Source organism: Haemorhous mexicanus, chromosome 1 (assembly GCF_027477595.1).
Source record: "Haemorhous mexicanus isolate bHaeMex1 chromosome 1, bHaeMex1.pri, whole genome shotgun sequence".
Lineage (NCBI taxonomy): Eukaryota > Metazoa > Chordata > Aves > Passeriformes > Fringillidae > Haemorhous > Haemorhous mexicanus.
The window spans coordinates 159,118,797-159,140,664 of record NC_082341.1 but is presented as its reverse complement, the minus strand read 5'-3'; the positions used below and the strand labels follow the sequence as shown (position 1 = coordinate 159,140,664).

The 21,868-nt window shown below is 56.2% G+C and overlaps 1 protein-coding gene across 18 annotated transcripts in view; it reads right to left on the bottom strand.

Annotated features, from left to right (window-relative positions):
• SCRIB (scribble planar cell polarity protein) overlaps window positions 1-20,671 on the bottom strand; it is a 120,087-nt gene extending 99,416 nt beyond the window's left edge. For 14 of the 18 annotated variants that reach the window (XM_059869217.1, XM_059869181.1, XM_059869256.1 and 11 more), the window contains exon 1: window positions 20,493-20,670. In XM_059869217.1, coding sequence (XP_059725200.1) covers window positions 20,493-20,654 — 162 coding nt within the window. In that variant the 5' untranslated portion in view covers window positions 20,655-20,670. Of the gene's footprint in view, window positions 1-20,492 lie in introns of all 18 variants that reach the window. The other 4 variants (XM_059869171.1, XM_059869239.1, XM_059869289.1 and 1 more) reach the window with 1 other exon arrangement.
• Between the last annotated feature and the right edge of the window lie 1,197 nt (window positions 20,672-21,868).

Genomic DNA, 21,868 nt, shown 5'->3' with positions numbered 1-21,868 from the left:
CTCCATCTTCTCAGAAGGCTAATTTATTATTTTATGCTCTATATTATATTAAAGAATACTATACTAAACTATACGAAAGAACACAGAAAGGATACAGACAGAAGGCTAAAAGATAGTGTTACTCTCTCCAGAGCCTGGACACAGCTTGGCCCTGATTGGCCAGTAAGGTAAAACAATTCACATGAAACCAACTAAACAATCACCTGCTGGTAAACCATGTCCAAACTCATTCCAAAGCAGCAAAACACAGCAGAAGCAAATCAGATAATTATTGTTCTCATTTTTCTCTGAGACTTCTCAGCTTCCCAGGAGAAGAATCCTGGGCAAGGGGATTTTTCAGAAAATGTGATGGCGACAAGGGATGAGGGTACAAGAAAAAAAGCATGAATGAGTTTAGGTTGATCACTCATTTAGCATCTAGTACCCCACTGCTCTCCTCCCTCCTGCACAGGACACAGACCAGACTTTCCTACAAGAACAGTTCCCCTCAGGCTCTGAAGCCCAGCACCACAGGGAAGTCACTCTAGAGCAGCTTGCAGCAGACACTCGGGTTAGTGAGGCAGGTCCAGAAGGGCCAACAAAGGAGAAACACAAGGAGAGCAGCAGCCCAGAGAGCTGTCCCTGCTGTGCCACACGCTGGTCAGGACCTCAGGGGCAGGTCCCCACACCATCAGGGGCAGGCTTGTGCCCCCTGTGCCAGGTGGAAAAGGCACAGGTGAGCTGTCAGCATGGCCCCAGGCAACACTGAACTGGACAAGACACAAGAACTCCTTTCTAGAAACACCACGGCCATAGGAATGGTGGCTGGAAGGGCCCTCACAACATCTGACTTTTCCACACACCCCTTGGGGCTCCCAGAAGTCCTTCAGCTGCAAATGGCAAATTTCAGGATCCACCAACCACTCCTCCAAGTCACCACAGCCCCGGCGAGTTCAGCAAACACAATGTACTGCAATTATCAACCGACCACATGCTGCAGCTGATTGTAACCACTGCCAGAGGTCAGCTCCTGGACAGGATGGGAACCAGGGCTGGGGTGTTTGCTGCATTTCCTGGATTGTTTCAGAGCACTGGGAATAACAAACAACAACGTGGGGCCACTGCAGAAAACGCTCGCAGTGACCGAGGACGAACTCAGGTCTGTGCAGGGACATGCACAGGCCATGTCTAAATTACATCACCCCCGTTTGTCCTCAGCAGAGGCAGGGAGGGGTCACAGCAGCACAGGAGAGGCAACCCTGGGGTCATCCCGAGGTCCCAAAGCACGGCCAGAGTCGGGGCTCCTCCTGCAGCCCACAACGACAGGGACCAAACCAGAGCCTCCCTCCTCAGCTGCCTTTCCAGGTGCCCACCTGCACAGGAGCTGCTGGGCACACCTCCCCAGGAACTCCTGGTGCCTTTCCAGGTGCCCACCTGCACAGGAGCTGCTGGGCACACCTCCCCAGGAACTCCTGGTGCCTTTCCAGGTGCCCACCTGCACAGGAGCTGCTGGGCACACCTCCCCAGGAACTCCTGGTGCCTTTCCAGGTGCCCACCTGCACGAGAGCTGCTGGGCACACCTCCCCAGGAACTCCTGGTGCCTTTCCAGGTGCCCACCTGCACAGGAGCTGCTGGGCACACCTCCCCAGGAACTCCTGGTGCCTTTCCAGGTGCCCACCTGCACAGGAGCTGCTGGGCACACTTCCCCAGGAACTCCTGGTGCCTTTCCAGGTGCCCACCTGCACAGGAGCTGCTGGGCACACCTCCCCAGGAACTCCTGGTGCCTTTCCATGTGCCCACCTGCACGAGAGCTGCTGGGCACACCTCCCCAGGAACTCCTGGTGCATTTCCAGGTGCCCACCTGCACAGGAGCTGCTGGGCACACCTCCCCAGGAACTCCTGGTGCCTTTCCAGGTGCCCACCTGCACAGGAGCTGCTGGGCACACCTCCCCAGGAACTCCTGGTGCCTTTCCAGGTGCCCACCTGCACGAGAGCTGCTGGGCACACCTCCCCAGGAACTCCTGGTGCCTTTCCAGGTGCCCACCTGCACGAGAGCTGCTGGGCACACCATCCCAGGAACTCCTGGTGCCTTTCCAGGTGCCCACCTGCACAGGAGCTGCTGGGCACACCTCCCCAGGAACTCCTGGTGCCTTTCCAGGTGCCCACCTGCACGAGAGCTGCTGGGCACACCTCCCCAGGAACACCTGCAGGTACCTTCAGGTGTGGGGCACCCCCAGGACCCCCCAACACCACGGGAAACGAGCACAGGGCAGACAAGGGAGGAGCAAACACAACCCTGAGAAGATGCACAGGGCACAAGCGAGCTGCTCCCCCTCCTGCAGTGACAACCACGAGCTCTGCAGGTGTACCTGGAGCAGCTCTGCACAGAGCCAAGGCTCTGCCAGGACACACTGCTGGCCACAGGTGTGTGTCTGAGGGGCACAAACCCCAGCACAGCCCCTGCTGCTGTCCTGCTTCCACTCTGCACAGGGGAAGTGATCAGGGATGAACAGCACTGATGGGAAATTCACACCTCTGATGTCCTAAAGAGCCATAATAATGATGCAGTGAGTAAATAAATTTAGAAAGAACCCCTCTCACCAGCTCATCAGTGGCCCTGTTCAACTCTGTTTATCTGCTGCAGACCAGTGTGGTGAAAAGGAAGTGGGTGAAAGTCTCAATGACAACAAAGGTCCAGCAGAGCAGGAGCTTAGAGACTTGATTTGCCATTGTTTCCTAGAGCCTTCTCCTAATTTTAGAATGCAAGGAAATTCCAGACAAGACATGGTGCTGGCCTGCCAGAGTCTGCACACTGGAAAATAACCACAGGGGCTGAGCACCCACGGCCCAGGCTGCAGCACTGCTGCCCAGGGCACAGGTAGCCTCAGAACACGTGTCCACACTTTTAAATGACATTAGGTTTATTAAACAAATAAACCCAGGCTGTGTGTGGTGCAGCAGCTCCCAGCTCCTTCTTTTTTCTTAGAAAGAAAATGAAAAGGTTTCTAAAGCCCTGGCACTGCCAGAGCTGGGCACAGCCCACGTGCAGAGCTGCAGGAGCTGCGTCCCACTTGGCAGAATCACTTACACTGGACCTGAATAAAACACTTAGATGTGACAAAAAGTAAAACAGCCAACAGCCATCAGTGGTAGCCAGAAAAACAAACGTGAGAATTACATGTTTTCATGCCTGAATGCAGGTTTTATATTTGCCAAAGAAAGATGGCAAGAGGATGTGACCACGAGCTGCAAAGGCTGCCTCTGACAGGAATTTCCACGTCATTCCAGCTCAGTATTCTGGGAGCAGAAGACTTCAGCTCAGCCCAACAACTCAAAGCAAAGGCTGCACAGGAGATTCACTTGTGACACTTGAAAGTGAGAACAAACTGATTTAAAAATTCTTACTAGGGCTAAGAGTGAAACCTTGATTACACGTCTCTGCAGACTGGCAATTATCCCTTTTGCTAATCAAAGCTTACCCCAATTCCCAGAGCTGACAAAGCAAACCCCTGGACTTGGCACCACACTTAACATCTCCAATAAAGGGAAACTCCCCCAGCTTCAACATTCTCTGATTTATAAAATAAAACACCAAAAAATCTGCCCAACCAGATCCCTCAATGTCCAAACTGGACTCAGAGTGGATTAAAAATAGAAGTTTGAAGAAGATAAAAAAAGGTAAGCCCAATCTCTCCCTGTTTCCTGGCAGCCCAAAGCCCACAAGGGCCAGCACAGGAATATTCCAGCACACAGGAATCCAGAATCAGCACAGGAATATTCCAGCAGCTCAGAGTGTCATGGAAGTTATCACTAACAAAAAAAAGCTAAAGATTAGGGGGTACCAGCGTAATAGCAGCTGGGTGTAACTGGGGGGAAAAGCCTTTGCAAAGCAGGGTGCATTACAAAGATATTCTCTGTTGCAGCATGGGAGTATTCACAGGGTAGATAAGGCAGAAAACAGCTACAAAACTGTCCTACAATTCAAATTCAGGGACATAAGCTCTTACAATGCCCAGAGCAGCCACAGTGCAGCCAGCTGGAAATATATTGAAAAGTCATTAATATGGGACAGGTATAAAGAGTTTGTAAAGAACCATATGCCAAAAGATAAGAAATGCTCCACAAAATGACAACATTGCAAAAAAAGGCAGAAAACTGTGAAATCCAGGCTCTGCAGCAGGTTTTCAGATGTAGCATCCTCCCTCAACAGCCCCTTGAGAGCCAAATGTATGCAAACACTTCCAAGCGTTTTCGCTGAGTTCTGAAACTAAATTCAGGTACTTCAATCTTTAAAAAAGACAAAAAAAGGCAACCTAGACCGATGGATTTTTCAGTCAAAAGGGACTGAGCTATAACCTGACACAATATCCTCCCAATCCTTTGTATATGACAGACCCTGATCACAGACCCATGAAATAATTCGTGTTGGAAGGTACCAGGAGATCTCCAGTGCCAGGACAGGATCAGGATGAGGCCAGAGCAGGCTGCTCAAACCTTCAGCCATGGGGGATGGCCCAAAACTCCTCTGGGCCCCCAGCTTCACCAAATAATGATCCTCCCAGGGCAGCCTCTTGGCTCCAGTGGTTCACAGGCCTCTGTGAAAGCAATAAACCCCCTCAGATCCCTCGCTGCTGCTGCCAGTCACATACTGAGTGTGGTCAACATCACCCATGAGACAGAACCAGCAGAATTTGGGGGGCCCCTCACGAGCCAAACCCTGCCCAGTGACACCCCACAATCCCTACACACCCACAGCTCCCCTCTGCAGACCTGCCTCTTCCTTTCTGCATCCTGTCCTCGTCACAGGGTGGGTTTTTCCCCCCTTAACTGGAGAATGGAGACATCTGGTGCTGGGTTTTCAGTGCTGAACTCTGTTTTGACTGGAAGTTATGTGATGGCAGCTTTGGGGTGCCAACCCATAGAAAGGTTTGGGTAGAAAGGGACCTTCAAGACCACCCAGTGCCACTCACTGCCATGGGCAGGGACACCTTCCACCAACCCAGGCTGCTCCAAACCCCATCCAACCTGGCCTTGGACACTTCCAGGGATGGGGCAGCCACAGCTGCTCTGGGCACCCTGTGCCAGGGCCTCCCCACCCTCCCAGGGAGCAATTCCTGCCCAATATCCCATCCAGCCCTACCCTCTGGGAAGTGGGAAGCCATTCCCCTGCGCTGTCCCTCCAAGTCCTTGTGCAAAGTCCCTCTCCAGCTTTCCTGCAGCCCCTGTAGGTACTGAAAGCCTGCACTAAGGCCTCCCAGAGCCCTCTCTTCTCCCAGCTGAACAATGCCAAGCCTCCCAGCCTTTCATGACTGGAGAGGTGCTCCAGCCCTCTAATCATCTCTGTGGCCTCCCCTGGGCCCGTTCCAACTGGCTGATCTATGCAGGAGAGAGACAGGATGAAGCCCCACACAATCATTAGTGAGCCTCTTGCTCCAGAGCACTGCATTTGGATCACTTTATGAAAGAGGATGAGTTTATGAATACCCAGTGGTGACAGCAGGGTCACATGGTGACAGCCAAAGCTGTGCCCAAAATGAGCCCTTCCAGGTCAGCCCTGCAGCAGCCAAGCCCTGTGTCCAGTTCTGGGCCCTCAGGTTGGGAAGGCTGTTGAGATGTTTGAGCGTGTCCAGAGGAGGCAACAAGGCTGGAGAGGGGCTGGGAACACAAACCCTGTGAGGAATGTTTGAAGGAGCTGGGGCTGTTCAGCCTGGAGAAGAGGAGGCTCAGAGGTGCTCTTATTGCTCTCTACACCTTCCTGCAGGGAGGTTGTAGCCAGGTGGGAATCAGTCTCTCCCACCGGGCAGCACTGACAGAACCAGAAGACACAGTCTTCAGCTATGGCAGGGAGGGTACAGGTTGGACATTAGGAAGAAATTTGTCACTGAAAGAATAATAAAGTACTGGAATGCTCTTCCCAGGGAGGTGGTGGAATCACCATCTCGGGATGTGTTTAAAAAAAGGCTGGACATGGCACTTGGTGCTACAGTCGAGGTGTTAGGGCACAGGTTGGACTTGCTGATCTTGGAGGTCTCTTCCAACCTCATTATTCTGTGATTCTGTGAAGCAGAGCCAGCCCAGCTCACCCTCAGTGGGGAGGCCAGTCCTGCCCCAGGAACATTCCCACACCCCACACTGGGCTGGACTGGGGTTACCCACAGAAACAGGAACAGGCTCAGCCGGTTTGGGAAACCAGACACACTGGTAGCAGCACACACAGGCTCCCCTGGCAGACTCACCCTTGGCTCCTGCTGAGCAGGGGAACACCCGGGCAGCCCCAGGCTGACCCTGCACATGGCTCTCCCTGACAACACCAGGATGCCCAACACCCACTGGCAGAGCTCTGCAGCCAGCAGGAGGCACAAGCACCAGAGACCCTGCCCCTGGGGAATCACGAGGTGTGCCTGTACCTCAGCCAGGGCAGGGCACGGCCCCAGGTCCACAGGGAAGCAGAGTGCTCCCAGAAGGAAGGAGATGCCCACCTGAGCCAGGAACAATGCTGTGCCCTCACAACCCCAGCGTGGCACAATGGGCCAGCAGCAGCACGGATGGGTGGCACTGGAGGAGGCACTGGCCAGCATCAGGGTGAGATGAGCCACTCCTGAGCAGGGACAACAGGACCCCTGCGCCCCTTTCTCATTCCCTGCATGGGGAAACAACTGTCCTGCTCCAAACCTGCACCAGCCACCTCCTGCCCTGCCCCAGAGGCTGAACCTGCCCTCACAGCCTGGAGCAGCAGCAGGCAGGCGTCCCAGGCCCTGCAGATTCCAGAACAGAGCTGCAGGGCATGTCCAGACAGCAGGGGATGTTCTGGAGAGCCAACAGCTCCAGAACTGCACGGGTGCAGGTGGAGGGACAGGCTGTCAGGGACAGCAGCTCACTCCAAAAGGCAACCTGCATCACAGATCCATGCAGACCCACACAGGGGTGAGGCTGGAAGGGACCTGCTGTCCCAGGTAGTCCGAGCTCTGTTCAGAAAAAGGTCAGCTACAGCACCTGGGGCAGGATGTGCACACACAGCGATGCCTTGTCACATGCACACACAGCAGTCACACACACAGAGACACACAGCAGGGTCACATGTGACATGCACACACAGAGCAGAGTCGCATGTGACATGCACACACACAGCAGTCACATGTGACATGCACACACAGAGCAGGGTCACATGTGACATGCACACACACAGCAGTCACACACAGACACACAGCAGAGTCACATGTGGCATGCACACACACAGCAGTCACACACACAGAGACACACAGCAGTCACATGTGACATGCACACACAGAGCAGAGTCTCAAAGGGCCTTCTAAGCCCATTCTCTGTCCTTCAGGAACCATCTGGAGCAGGTTCCATCCCCTCTGCCATGACCAAGCCTTCACGTTGTGTTTCTCCAGCTGATGTGACATGTCTGTGAAGCTCCCAGCAAGAGTGCTGAGGCTGCAGCAGAGCCCCAGGACGTGAACAAAGGGCTGCTGGAGCTGTTAGGTGATCTAAGAGAACCACAGTGTCCAGTGATGCCAGGAATTCAGACACCACCCCCACGTCTCCCTCCTGCTGCAGCTGATGCTTGGCAGAGCCTGGTCCGCCCCCCACTCACTCATTCAGTCAGACCAAGAGGTGGAACATGAAAAAAGTAGAAAGGACAATGGATAAAAGGCTCAGGACAAACCCTGTGAGCCACCACTCAGCTATGCCGTTTCCCAGAAACAGCAAAATCCCAAGGCAGGCCTGGAAAGCCAGCCATGAGGATTAGGGACAGAGAGGCAGCCTGGCTCTGGGGTGACAGTGCTGGGCCACCACAGCCACCCCCACGCTGGCCCAGAGGGCTGCTGTAGCTGCTCAGGCAGTGGGGGGAACGGGGTGCAGCCCTGGATCACCCTGGGCAGACTGATGGAGCATGGCAGGGTCAGGGACAGAGCCACTGAGCTCCCCTGGCAGCCTGCTGGGGTCAGCAGCAAGCACGGAGCCCTGTGCCCATCCCCTGGGCACACAATGGCAACACCAGCCCTGGGTGCTCCTGCACCCCTGCAGGAGATGCATCTGCACTGCCAGGGAAACAGAGAAAGTGTCTGGCTGCTGAGCCTGGCACCTGGAAAACACCAAAGGTGTCTGCATGCAGGCTGATCCCCCTCCAGGTCAGCACCACCACTCTTTCCCAAACCTTTGTTTTCCTGAGGCTACAAAAAAAGGGTTTGTGGCCTAACCCAGGCTAAGCTCCAGCTCTCCCTTCACCTGGTGCCTACTCTCATAATGCCATGGGAGGGGAGCCAGGACATGGGGGGGCCTTTGTTCCCCAGCATCACCTCGTGCTCCCCGTGTACCAGAGCCATCCCCATCTGCCAAGAGAGGAGGACAGACAGACAGACAGACACCTGTGCTCCTCCACCAGTTTCCATGGAGAAGGAGCCATGCTGTCCTCAGCACAGACAGCTCTTGGAGCTGTCTTGGCCCTGGGACCCTCCTGCCAACAGCAGGCAGGAAGAGGGGGCTGCCCAGTGCCCCCACAAGCTGTGGGCACATCCCTCCTTCAGCCAAGCAGGCTTTAGGCAGGTTCCAGTGCAGCACCTGAGACCCTCTCCAGGTAACCAACAGCAGCACTACTGGAGCAGAGCAGGACACGTGTCAGGGGAAGAGGAGTCAAGCAACAGCTTAACCACAGAGCCACAACAATGTCACACTCAGGCCAAGGGCTCTGGAACCAGGTGGTGACAATTTACACAGCTGGAATCAGGAACAGGCTCTACACCACAAGCACAGTCTCAGCTCTGGAATGGGACAGAGACTCTGCTCCTGCAGCCAAACCACCATGGTGCTCCCAGCTCTGCTGCCCAAACAGCAGGGCTCAGACACCTCCTCTCTTGCAGGTGTTCTCTCCTCACACAGGGCACCATTTATCAGTGCTGGTACTTGGCACCAACAGTGGACTCAAACTGACTGGCACCATCAGTTTATTATCTTAGAGTGAAAAAAACTCTCCTACCTTCTCTGTAAACTTCCTGGGCAGCTCCACACAACACTGCCTCCTCCTCTCCTTCCCTCTTCCCTCTGCAGGACCAGCCAACTCCTTCCTGTCCCTTGCACAGCCACCTGACCCCATCTGTCCCTTACAGCGCATCCTGACCCTTCCTCCTCACAGCACAGCCAGCAAACTCTGGCTCTGAAGGACTCTCGACCAGCTAACCCCCTCTTTTATAACAGCCATGCTTATTGGACACAGCTGTGACCTCTTAAGGGCAAGGCTGCTCCCACTCCTTGGTAATTAGTACAGCTGCAATTCACAGGGGTGAGATTGCCTTCAGCGCCATCTCTATTCTTTTACTACCTGCTCTCCCACACTCCTCTTCCTCAAAAACAACCTGTGACAAGCCAGGCTGCCCCACACACCTGCCCTGGGCCAGCAGGGCTGGTAGCAGGTGATTTTCCTCAGGGACCACGCACCCCAGCAGCGCCTGTTGTGTGACCACTCCTCCACCATGAGCTAAGGGGCTCCAAGGCAGAGGTTGTGCAGCCCTTCCAGCCCTGGAGGTACCCTGCTAAGGTGCTCCTCAGTCTCCTCACCTCTCATTTCTCTTCAGAGAATTCCGAGTCCACCTGTCCAGCCCTGCTAGAGCAGTCCCTGCCTCCAGCAGGACAGCACATATTTAATTAAAGGCAGGATCAGACTGTGCAGCAGGAAAATAATTACAATGCTCCTTGTGATTCACGAGCAGGAGGGCCTGCTTCCCATGCCACCAAGGGCTGGGCTCCTAGATGAGCTCTGAGTTTGTCTCCAGGCTGGATGAATGCATGGGGCCCTGCACTGCAGGCAGGAGGCGTCTGTCCATCCATCTGTCAGCAGTCCAACACAGCAGCCCCTCAAATGCTGGCAGCAAAACCAGCTCATGTACCTGAGCCTGGAGTTCCATTCCCATTTTCCTGCTTAAACAAGGGCTTGACATCTTCTCCTGTCCCTGGAGGAAGCAGAGCTGCTGCATGCTCCACAGCTGGCCACCGGGACACCCAGCCTGCCTCAGACACCTAGAGGTGAAGTGTGAAGAGACCTGGGGCCCCTCCTTCCACAGGTGTGCTGAGAGATCTCACACCTGTGCCAGTGGCTTGTCTCTGGGGGAATCCAGCCTGGAACAGTCAGGAGGAGCTGGAAGCAGCAACTGCAAAGCAAAACAGCCAGGAGCTGATCAGCTCTCAGGTTAAACCCAGCACTTCCCAGTGCTCAAAGGCAGCATGGCACAGGTGAGGCCACAGAACCAGCCAGACCTGTGTGCCATGGCAGGGCAGCCCAGGCCCAGCTCCAGAGGCTGCTCAGCTGCCTCAGCAGGGCAGGACTCACTTCCAGCACAGCCCCGTGCCTGCAGGTAGCAGCAGTGCAGCAAACCCAAGAGACACCTCTCCCTACAGACAGAAACCAGGAAGGAAATGGTTATTCCCAGAATAGCTCAGTTCAGGAAGAATCACTGAAATCTGAGGAGGATAACTGAGTTAACACCAGCTGAGGTCAAACAAGCTATCACACTGCTGAGAGGTGGGAACATCAGCGTGGAGCTCCAGCAGAGCAGCCACTACCCAGCCCCAGGGGCACCCTGGTGCCACAGGGAGGGCACCACAGCCACCATCCAGGTGTCCTTTACCTGGGGACTTGGTCTGAGCCACCTCAGGCAGTGGACACAGACCACCTGCCCCCCAACACCACATCCTCCCATGTGCTCCCACCCCACCAGTGCTTCCTTCTCCCCTCCTCACAGTATCTACAGCCAGATCCTGAACCACCTCCAGGCCAGTGAACTTCTCTGGCTGCAGGCACATGGTCACCAACACCTGAAAGGTGGCAATTCAGGCAGTTCAGTCCCAAAGAGACACTGCTGGCATGCCAGCCACGCTCAGCTCTGCAGTCAGGGACATTGCAGAGGGCATGCAGGAGAGGACAGAGGACACTCCTTGTGTGCCCCAGCAGGAGAGGCACGGAGGGGCCAGCGAGGTGGGGCAGGGGCGCTGGGGGCAGCCACAGGAGTGGCCCCACATGCTCCTGCCCACACTGGAGGCAGCAGAGGAGCAGGGCAGCCGCAGCAGGCTGCTCCCTGCCAGCCCCACACAGCCCTCCCCTGCAGCCCGGCGGATTTCCGACTATTTAACCCCTATCGGGCCCTGAGGAATGCACTCGAATATCTAAAAGTACTCAAGGGCTGGGAATACATTCCAGCAAAGACAAAGCGAGCTGTCTGGGAGCCAAGCCTCGGCAGCTGCTGCTGCTCAGGCACTGCAGCAGGCCTGAGGAATGCTGTCCCCTTCAGAGGGGCCAGGGCAGCAGCTGCTGGGCACAGAGCACACAGCCAGGAGCTGGGAGCAGCCCCTGCTCCAGGTGAAACAACAAACCGACCCCAAAAGGGCAGTCCTGAGCCAGGATTAAACCCAGACACCACAATCAGCACCCCACTGCTGCAGAGGCTGGGGAGTGATCGATGCTCCCACGCTGATCTTCCACACAAGGCAGCAGCAGAGCCTGGCTGGGTGAAGAGGGGCCCTGAGCACAAGCCCAGCACTCACAGCCTCCACCTTGGTCTGTGCAGTGGGATGGGGCAAGAAAGGAAGGACCAGAACTGCCTGTGGCAGGCACAGGGCACTCAGGGGCCCTTTCCATTGAAATATATGGAATAATATACTGTAAATATATGACTATATTTCATATTCCAGTGTATTTATATAAATACACTGGAATATATGAAATAATCACTTAGTGCTGTGGTTTAGCTGACAAAACGGTGTTCAGTCAAAGGTAGGACCTGAAGGTCTTTGCAGCCTCAGTGATTCTGTCACTACTGCAAATCATTACTCTGGAGAGAGCTGTGGAGATCATTTCAGGGAGAGCATCCTGGGTGTGGAAGAAGCAGCCAAACACAGCACACCCCAGCTTCTACCCAAGCACCTCTGCCCCTTTCTGATTTGCCTGAGCATTTAGGTTTTCCCAGCCAGGCCGCTCCCTGGCACCCCTGCACCTCAGGAATCACCTCCTCCATTCAGCCAAGGGACACCACCTACTCCTACACCACCCTCTCAGCACAGAAGGGTCAACTTGCAACTACAAAAAGCAATTGACTGATCTGTAATGCCACAGCTACTGGCAGAAGGAAAAATGCCAGAAATTGTATTATACAACAACCTGTTGCAATTGTTTCCAATCAGATTGTGTTTTCCAGGGGCAGAAATCATAAGTGGATTTATCCAACAGATACATTTCCAGCACAGTGAGGCACCTTAAAACCACAAAAAAACCCCCAACAAACCAGGTCTAACCCTGAAACTAGGAATCCAAGCCCAGTAACTGGTGCAAAGTGGGGGACTCAACGGCAGCCTGTACCCTTGGGGTGCAGGAAAGCACATCTGGGGGACTGGAGAAGTCCTGAGGAAGAGTTAAGAGTAGCCAAACCCCTCCCCTGAGCAGGAAGAGAACAATGAAGAAGGTGCTGGAGAGCTCCCAGGGGAACAGCTCACAGGTACACCAGTAAATGCCCTGAATGGAATGAGGAGCCAGAGCCCACAGAGGTGCTGTGATGCCACATCTCCCTGCTCAGCACACAGCTGAGCATCCATCCTTTCATCCACCATGCTCCCACCCCTGCCTCAGCCAAGCTCCTGCCAGGGAGATGCCAAAACAGGGCCCCAAAATGCAGGAAACACAAAGAACAGGTCAGAGGAGAGCTGAAGAGGTTAACCCAGCCCTGCCCCTACCTCCAGCCATCAATGAACTAATTCTCCCTGGCAGATCCTCAGCAGGAGCAAAGGGAACCCGAGACACCTGGGAGGAGCAGGCAGGGCCTCTGCAATGCCACACCCAGAGACAGCCCTGGGAACAGCAGCTGGGGCTGGGGACCTGACAGAGCCCCAGGAACCCCAGAGGGGCACAGCAAACCCAGCTGGCAGCAACACACACGGGGCAGGTGTTAATCACCCAGCACAGACCTACAGGGAGCTTCAGAACAACCCAGGGAGGACTGAGCAGGTGCTTCCACCTCTGGCCTCCCTGCAGGTACCAAACCAGTGCCAAGGAGGGGCTGGTGAGAGGCAGAGCCATCCCAACCACGGCCACTGAATTTTCATCATTTTTTACTCCACTAAACCTCTCTACTGCCCAGCTGCCTCTGCACCTCCTATTCCACACACCTGAACCCCCTCCAAGGCCTGAGCTGGTGGGGAGACACAGGCTGGCAGCACACCCACACCTGTCCCACAGAGCTGAACACACCTCAGAGAACTGAATGCTAACAGTCACTTCCCCTTCACAGACCTCAAGCATAAAATCCACCTGTGTGCCTCTTCCCTGTTCCCTGTTTGCATACCCAAGAAGTGCATGTCCAAGAGTTTTATCAGCTATTTTATCCATGACTGAGCTGGTGTTTGGCTGCTGCCACCCCAGCACAGATCCTACACCTCTGCTGTCACCAGGGGAGGGTGCAGGGGAGATGGCCTGCACTTACTCTACCTTCTGCAGCAGCAATGCAGAATACATGGCTTTTGGAGAGACAAACACACATCCAGCTGTCCCAGGAACCCACAGGGCTCCTGAGCTCCTGCAAAGCACTGAGAGCTGTGCTGGCTCCACACACCAGTCTCACAACCAGCAAGTGAAACCAGTTTGTTGGCTGGTTTTGTTAAACAAATGCAGCTGCAGCTCTGACACAGCCTGGGATGGAAAGAGCCACATCCAGAGCAAGAGGAGGTGCCCACCCCACATCAAGCCTTGGCAGGCACCAAGGCTGGCTCCACGGAGCATTCCTGGCTCCCTGACTTTCTCAGGGAAGGGCTATTAACACAGAGATTAGAAGGAGAAGCTTTACTCTTCCATGGAAGTAAATAAACCCCAAGATCCTCCTTACAGCCTTCACATGCCAGGAAATTAAAAGCTGCTCTTAATTAGCTCTGCGAGGCCCCTTTTTGCTTTGGGAGAGTGGCAAGCGTGGCCTCGAGCTTCTCCCGGGTGCAGTGGGATCCTGATTCCTGCTGGGATCCTGCTCCCAATGGGATCCTGGCTCCCAGGTGCAGTGGGATCCTGATTCCTGCTGGGATCCTGCTCCTGGGTGCAGTGGGATCCTGATTTCTGGTGGGATCCTGCTCCCAATGGGATCCTGGCTCCCGGGTGCAGTGGGATCCTGATTCCTGCTGGGATCCTGCTCCCAATGGGATCCTGGCTCCCGGGTGCAGTGGGATCCTGATTCCTGCTGGGATCCTGCTCCCAATGGGATCCTGGCTCCCGGGTGCAGTGGGATCCTGATTCCTGCTGGGATCCTGCTCCCAATGGGATCCTGGCTCCCGGGTGCAGTGGGATCCTGATTCCTGCTGGGATCCTGCTCCCAATGGGATCCTGGCTCCCAGGTGCAGTGGGATCCCGATTCCTGCTGGGATCCTGCTCCCAATGGGATCCTGGCTCCCAGGTGCAGTGGGATCCTGATTCCTGCTGGGATCCTGCTCCCAATGGGATCCTGGCTCCTGGGTGCAGTGGGATCCTGATTCCCGGTGGGATCCCAGGTCCCAGGTGCAGTGGGATCCTGGTTCCCAGCGGGATCCTGGACCCCAGGTGCAGTGGGATCCTGATGCCTGGTGGGATCCTGGCTGGCAGTAGGATCCCAGCTCCCAGGTGCAGTGGGATCCTGGTTCCCAGTGGGATCCTGGACCCTGGGTGCAGTGGGATCCTGATTTCTGGTGGGATCCTGGCTGGCAGTAGGATCCCAGCTCTCAGGTGCAGTGGGATCCTGGCCCTGGGTGGGATCCTGATTCCCAGTGGGATCCCAGCCCCCAGTGGGATCCTGGGTCCCAGGAAGATCCTAGCTCCCAGTGGGATCCAGGCTGTGGACACAGCACAGGGATGCTCTCACCCCAGGCCACGGCAGCCAAACAGGAGGAACTGCTGAAACCCGGCCAGCTTCAAAGGGCCTTGCCAGGATGCAAAGGGCAGCAAGCCCAAACAGGGCAGGACCTGCCCTGGACAGAAATGGGCTCCTCTCCCCAGTGTCTCCCACAGCTTCCAGTGCAAGTGGCTATCAGCCCACTGGGCAGTGAGAAGAGTGTTTTCTGCACTGGGCTCAGCTCAGCATGGGAGCTGCAGCAGGGAACTGCAGCCCCTACATGAGAAAAGCCTGGGGCTTTCCTCTTCAGCACCAGCACTGCTGAAAGCCCTGGGGCCACAGCCAGCCCTGGGGTTCCCCCTCTGCACAGCCCACAGCCTCAGACACTTCCAGCCCAGCACTCCCCCGGGAGGTGTCCAGCAGCCTGTCCCTGGGCACACTCGTGCTGACACACCAGAGCTCCTTGGTCTCCTCCCTCTGCACAGACTTGTTCAGGATTTCAGTTCCTACTCAGCTCCACCCTCTCGTCCTACACCAGGTCCAACCAGCTCTGCTCCACCCAGGCTTCCTCCAGCCTCCCTCCCCACACTCCAAACTGGAGCACTCCTCCAAGAGCACACCAAGAGTCCCCGGATCCTTCTGGGTTGTGACCAGCTCCCTTTGCCACCCCCGAGTGCTCCAAATTCCATGGAATGTGTTCATTCCTTCCTGGTGAGTGGGACCTGTGCTTTGCAAGTGCTCAGGAGTGGCCTGGATGACTGAGGTGTTACACAGCTCCAACGCAGGGATTTAGCCAGCTGTACTCCCAAAACCCTCACCACCAAAACTGCTCTCCACCCTGCTCCTGCAGAGACCCTGCAGACACCACCCTCTGCAAGAAGGGCACGGCAGAAGTCAGCACGGAGCCAGTCGTTTCCACCTCTGGAATTGAGACACCCTCGTGGAAAGCACAGGCAACTTATCACAGGGAATTGATAATTTTCCATTAAATCATGTGGTATCGCCCTGGCAGCAAATCTCTGCAATGGGGCAGCAGATGCTCCCACACAGATTTAATCTATCCCTCCAAACTGCCCAAGCACAGCCACCCTGAGGGGAAATTTAGGCTCAAAACAGGCAAAGTTTCCACAAGGAACAGGTGGCAAAGAAGCAAGAGCAGCCAGGAGAGGACTTGGCACTGCAGCATGGAGAGAAACAGAAGCTGAGTCCTGCAGCTGGGAAGGGAGAAGTGAGGAGGGCACAGGAGTGCCTGAGAAATCCCAGGAGATGGGCAGAGCATCCCATGGGATCTGGAGCAGCAGCACAAAGGGCGCTGGAAATCCTGCAGAGGAAACCAGTGCCACAGAAAGAGCAGGAGATGCTTCTGAAACAGGTGAAGTAAGGACACAGAAAAGCCTGTCTGAAGCACCCAGCTGGTGCTGGGTAAGAAACCCTCGGAAGAGGAACCATTCAACTCAGATAAACCACATAAACTCAGGGATTTTCAAGAGAGCTGCTTCACCTTCCCAAAAGCCACCCCTCCAATCCTTTCACCTCAAAAATCACCTCCACAGGGAAGTCTTTCCCTAAAAGCCCTGCCTGAGCCCCCAAACACAACCTTGCTGCCCAGGGCTGTGCCTGCTCTCTCATTCCCACTTTTCTGACAGATCTTCACAGGGACATCCCTGTGTCCTTCAGACCTTCTCCCAGGGAATGGGCATGTGCAGCCCCTCCTTTGAAACAAGCACACTGCCCTTTCTCCACCTCATGACAAGCACAAACCGTCCTCCCAGGGTCTCCTTCCCAAAAAAAGCCTTGTTTCCATGAAGGCTCCTCACCTGGACATCATCCCCCTGACCCAGCCAAAGAGCTCTCCCACCACCATCCTGCAGGGACAGCGTGTGCCTAAACCCAGTGCTCCCACCTTCCCTCCTCCTCCTGGTGGAAGGGGAATTTATGTTCAATTTTCATCGCCATATTCACCTCATACCACACAGATTCCTACCCCTGCCTTAGGTGTCTGTCCCTGCCAACAGGAATATCCTCAAAAAACACCCTTCCTGCAGTGACCTGTGTGCCTGGGACCAAAGGCACCTTGGCACAGCTCAGGGAACCTTCAGGACACACACTGGGTCACACCTCAAACCTGCTTCCTAGTTCCACCACCTGCAGATCTCCTCCTCACCTGCCTCTGGAGCAGCCACAGGGAACCTGGAGGGGCTGGCAAGGGGAGGGACAGGGGGGACTCTGCTCTCCCTGCCCAGCGTGTCTCCAACCTCTGGCCTCCCCAACCTCCCTGGCTGCTCTCAGGAGCAGCAGCATTTGGGGCTGCTCTACTTGTCTCCCTTCAGGGCACCTGATGCTCACCTGCCTCGTGAGGGCACTTAGGCCTGGCTGGGGGTGGCTGACACCTGGCATGGCCACAGAGAGCCCTGGGCAGCTCCAGACAGGGGCTGGGAAGGAAGAGTGCGAGTACAGCAAAGCCAAACTCCCTCCAAGCCTCTCCCAGGAGAGAGTGCAAACACACAGTGGTGTCTCTGCAGAGCCTCATGTTTGGTTGTTTTCTCCTTCCTGAACTGCTCCAGCTCTCTCCTGAGCTCATTCAAACCCACAGCACTGTAATGCCAAGTGGTTCTGCAGCTCAGATAAACTACACTTTGCACGAAGAATGATTTCACTAGCTCTGAACTGAGCTCTCTTTGGTCTCACTCAGCGCTCTCCTGCAAGCAGCAGCAGCAGCAGTCCCTGTCCCCTCCTCTGGGCCATCACTCACCCTCCAGGTCCCTGCCATGGGAGGGGGAATGGCTCCACGTTTCACCACCTTCCCCAGACAGATGGAGGCACCCTGAGAGCCTTCAGCTCCCTTGTGCAAAGCTGTTGTGCACTGGGTCTGGTCACACCCCTTGCTGCTCCCCATCCTCTGTCCCTCTCCTGAGACCAGGGGACCAGGATCTCATTGCTCTGTTCCATTTGTTCCTCTCACAATCCTTTGCCAGGAGGCTCCAGAAGGGGAACTGACAGGCCAGAGAGGAGCCCGTGGGCCCAGGACAGGCCATGGCAGGAGCTCTGATGCTCCAGGCTGAACAGATGCCACAGCTCAGTGACACAGAAGCTTTCTGGGTGGCTCAGGAGGGCACTGAGGGCATGCACACAGCACCTGCCATCACAGGCAGGATTGCACCCACACGAGTACAGGCTCAGCAAAAATCCAGTATAAATTCTGCCTTTCCAATCCAAAAGATGCTCTTCCAAGCTCATGATCCCCCGTCTGTCCCAGTTCCAGGGGTCCAGTGCAGCACGAGGCCAGGCTGTGGCTGCTCAGCAGGGCACACAGAGATGAGAGCACAGGGCCCAGCAGGTTCTGCTCCGTGGGTGTGTCACAGTCACCTCCTCTGCAGACAGACTCACACCCACGCCCAGCCCCAGCCTGCCCACAACACACATTTTCCAGCAGTCTGGGAAATCTCCCTGCCTAAAGTACAACGAGATGCTGAGAGAAGAGCTCAGAGTCTCTCACTGGTGTCCCCACACCTGAACAACCTCATCCCACAGACAGCCCAGCTCACCAGGAAGAGACAAGCAGGGAAGACAAACAGAACCCAAAAACACCAGAGCAGGAACTGCTGCTTCCACACAAGAGAACCTGCTCAGGTGTGGATGTTTGTATGTTTAAACAAAACTGAACCAAACCACTCTGGCCTGAATCAAAACTGAGTTTCTGCTTTGTAAGGGTTTATTTTATCTAGAATTGATGGCAAATTCCATAACATGACAGTACTCAACAAAAACCTTGATAGCTAATGACCCACTTCTCAATTTTTTAATAAACACACAACTCAGTCAGTATTCCCTGGAGAGCATCTCTCCAAACACAGGGCAGCCAAACACCTTCTCTCTCTGGCACAGGCAGAACGTCAATAACTTTTAAAAATCACTCAGCTTCCAAAGGGGATACACAATAAAACTTCCTGGAGTATCCCACAGCCCAGTTACTGTCTGGAGGCCTTTTCCTTCCCCAGAGGCAGGCTCAAATTCCCACCTGCAGCATCCCAGGCAGAGTGGGAACACCACGGCTGGGCTCCTGCTGGATGGTGCTCCAGGACCAACCACGAGAGCTCCCCTGTCCCAGCACCCTGCCCTGCAGAGCAAACCCTGGGGAGGCACGAGATGCTGGCAGCAGGGCAGATCTCCATCCTGTGCCCTGCAGGGACCATGGAGGCATGGAGCAGCACACAGGGAGCTGATCCTGGTGCTCCTGTGGGCAGAGCTCTGTGCTGAACAGAACAGAACAGAAGCTGTAAGTGCAGGCTGCAGCCCCAGATCACAAAATGGTTTGGGATGGAAGGGACCTGAAAGACCACCCAGTCCCACCCCTTTCCACAGGGGGAAGTGCACATGGACAGGTGCTCCTGGCCACGGGCAGGGCCACCTTCCACTGTCCCAGGCTGCTCCAAGCCCTGTCCAACCTGGCCTTGGGCACTGCCAACAACGGGGCAGGCACAGCTGCTCTGGGCAGCCTGTGCCAGGGCCTCACCACCCTCCAGGAAATAATCTTTTCCCAATAACGCCTTTAACCCTGTCCTCTGTCAGTGGGAAACCATTCCCCCTTGTCCCAAGTTCCCCTCCATCTCTCCTGGAGCGCCTTTGGGCACTGCAAGGGACTCTGAGGCCTCCCCAGAACTTCTCTTCTTGAGGCCAAACGCCCCCAGCCTGTCAGCATGGCAGAGATGCTCCAGCATCACAGTTATGATCAGAACTATAACGCAATTCTATTGCTTTTCACTAACTTAACTTACTGCCCAGACCAGGGTTTTTTAATTAATGCTGTGCTTGGCTTGGCAGCAGCTGTGACTGTCACAGGGCTGATGGCCCGGGTACAGGACCTCCTGGTGGGCAGGGGACCCCTTTATCCCGATCTCCTGGCGAGCAGGGGACCCCTTTATCCCGATCTCCCGGGTACAGGATCTCCCTGGCTAGCAAGGGACCCCTTTATCCCAGTGCCCCGGGTACAGGATCTCCCTGGCGAGCAGGGGACCCTTTATCCCAGTGCCCCGGGTACAGAATGTCCCAGCAGGCAGGGGACCCCTTTATCCCCATGACCCGGGTACAGGATCTCCCCAGAGGGCAGGGGACCCCTTTATCCCGATCAGCCAGGTATAGGATCTCCCTGGCGGGCAGGGGATCCCTTTATCCCAGTGCCCCGGTACAGGATCTCCTTGGTGGGCAGGGGACCCCTTTATCCCAGTGCCCTGGGTACAGGATCTCCCTGGCAGGCAGGGGAACCCTTTATCCCCATAACACGGGTACAGGATGTCCCAGCAGGCAGGGGACCCCTTTATCCCGGTGACCCGGGTACAGGATCTCCCCCCGGCGGGCAGGGGACCCCTTTATCCCGATCAGCCGAGTACAGGATCGCCCCCCGGCGGGCAGGGGACCCCTTTATCCCGATCAGCCGAGTACAGGATCGCCCCCCGGAGGGCAGGGGACCCCTTTATCCCGCCGGCCGGCAGCCGCGGTGCCGCTCCCCGCCGAGGGGCTCCTCCCCGGCCCGGAATGGCCACACGGAGCCCCAGGCCCCCCGAAGCGCTCGGCGCCGGCCGCGGAGCACGGGCAGGGCTCGGCCGGGCCCAGCGGGGCTCAGGGGGCGGCGCAGGCCGGGGCAGCGCTCGGGCGCGGCGGGGCCGGCGCGGCGGGGCTCACCTTGGGCAGCTCGCGGAGCTGGTTGGCGTCCAGCAGCAGCTCCTCGAGCGAGCGGCTGTAGCGGTAGATCTCCTCGGGCACGGCCTGCAGCGAGCAGTGCCGCCGGTCCAGCGCCTCCACGTGCCGGTTGCAGCGCCAGAGCGGCGGCATGCAGCGCAGCATCGCGCCGGGCCGCGCCGCGCCGCGCCGGGCCGGGCCGGCCGGGAGCGCCCGGGCCGCGCCGCCACAGCACGGGCCGGGCCTGCAGCAGCGCCCGGATGTGCGGGGGCCGCGCCGGGCCGGGCCGGGCCGGGCAGGGCTGCTCCAGCTGCGGCTGCGGCAGCGCCCCCGCCCCGCTCCGCTCCTCCGCCCTGGCCTGCCGCCGCTCCCCGCCGCTCCCGGGCCGCGCCGCCCTCCGCGGGTGCGCCTGGGAAACGGAGTCCGGGAAACGGGAAATGGAGTGCTGGGAAAGGGAATGCCGGGAAATGGAGTCCGGGAAACGGGAAATGGAGTGCTGGGAAATGGGAATGCCGGGAAATGGAGTCCGGGAAACGGGAAATGGAGTGCTGGGAAGGGGAATGCCGGGAAATGGAGTCCGGGAAACGGGAAATGGAGTGCTGGGAAAGGGAATGCCGGGAAATGGAGTCCGGGAAACGGGAAATGGAGTGCTGGGAAGGGGAATGCCGGGAAATGGAGTCCGGGAAACGGGAACTGGAGTCCGGGAAATGGGAAATGGAATCCTGGGAAATGAGAAATGGAGTCCTGGGAAGTGGAATGCTGGGAAATGGAGTCCCGGGAAACGGAGTCCTGAGAAACGGGAACCAGAGTCCTGGGAAGCCGAGCGGGACCCGGCTCTGGGCACAGCGGATCTGACCGCACCGCCTCTGGGTGTGAAAAATGCATTGTTTATGATTGGCTTTTGGCAAATATTAAAATAATGTTATATGTGTTATGTTAGAAAGTGATGCTGTGTTAATTTCCTTAAGTAGTGTGTTAAATACAGTTTTAGGTTATAACAAAATGTTAAAATAGAAACTATGCTGTGTAAGATGCTTTTTTAAGAGAGGACTCGCACAGAGAGCAGCCACAGGACACCTGAATCTTTCAGAGAAAGAGAATTTATTGCCCCACGATCAGAACAAACGAACTTCTCCCTGCCTGCTCAGCCCTGGAGGCGCCGCCAGGATCCAGAGGCAGGAGCTGACCCTGCCCAGACAGAATCCTGGGTGGGACTGGAACTGATGCACCAGGGATGGGCTGTGCGAGTGTGCAACAGGCTGTGGCTGTTAAGGGTTAACCCTCTGTGCACGTGGAGCCTTTCTGGGCTGATTTTGGCCAGAAGGAGGAACCCGGACTGTCTGTAACCCTTTGTTTTTATTGCCTCGTGTTGTCCTGAT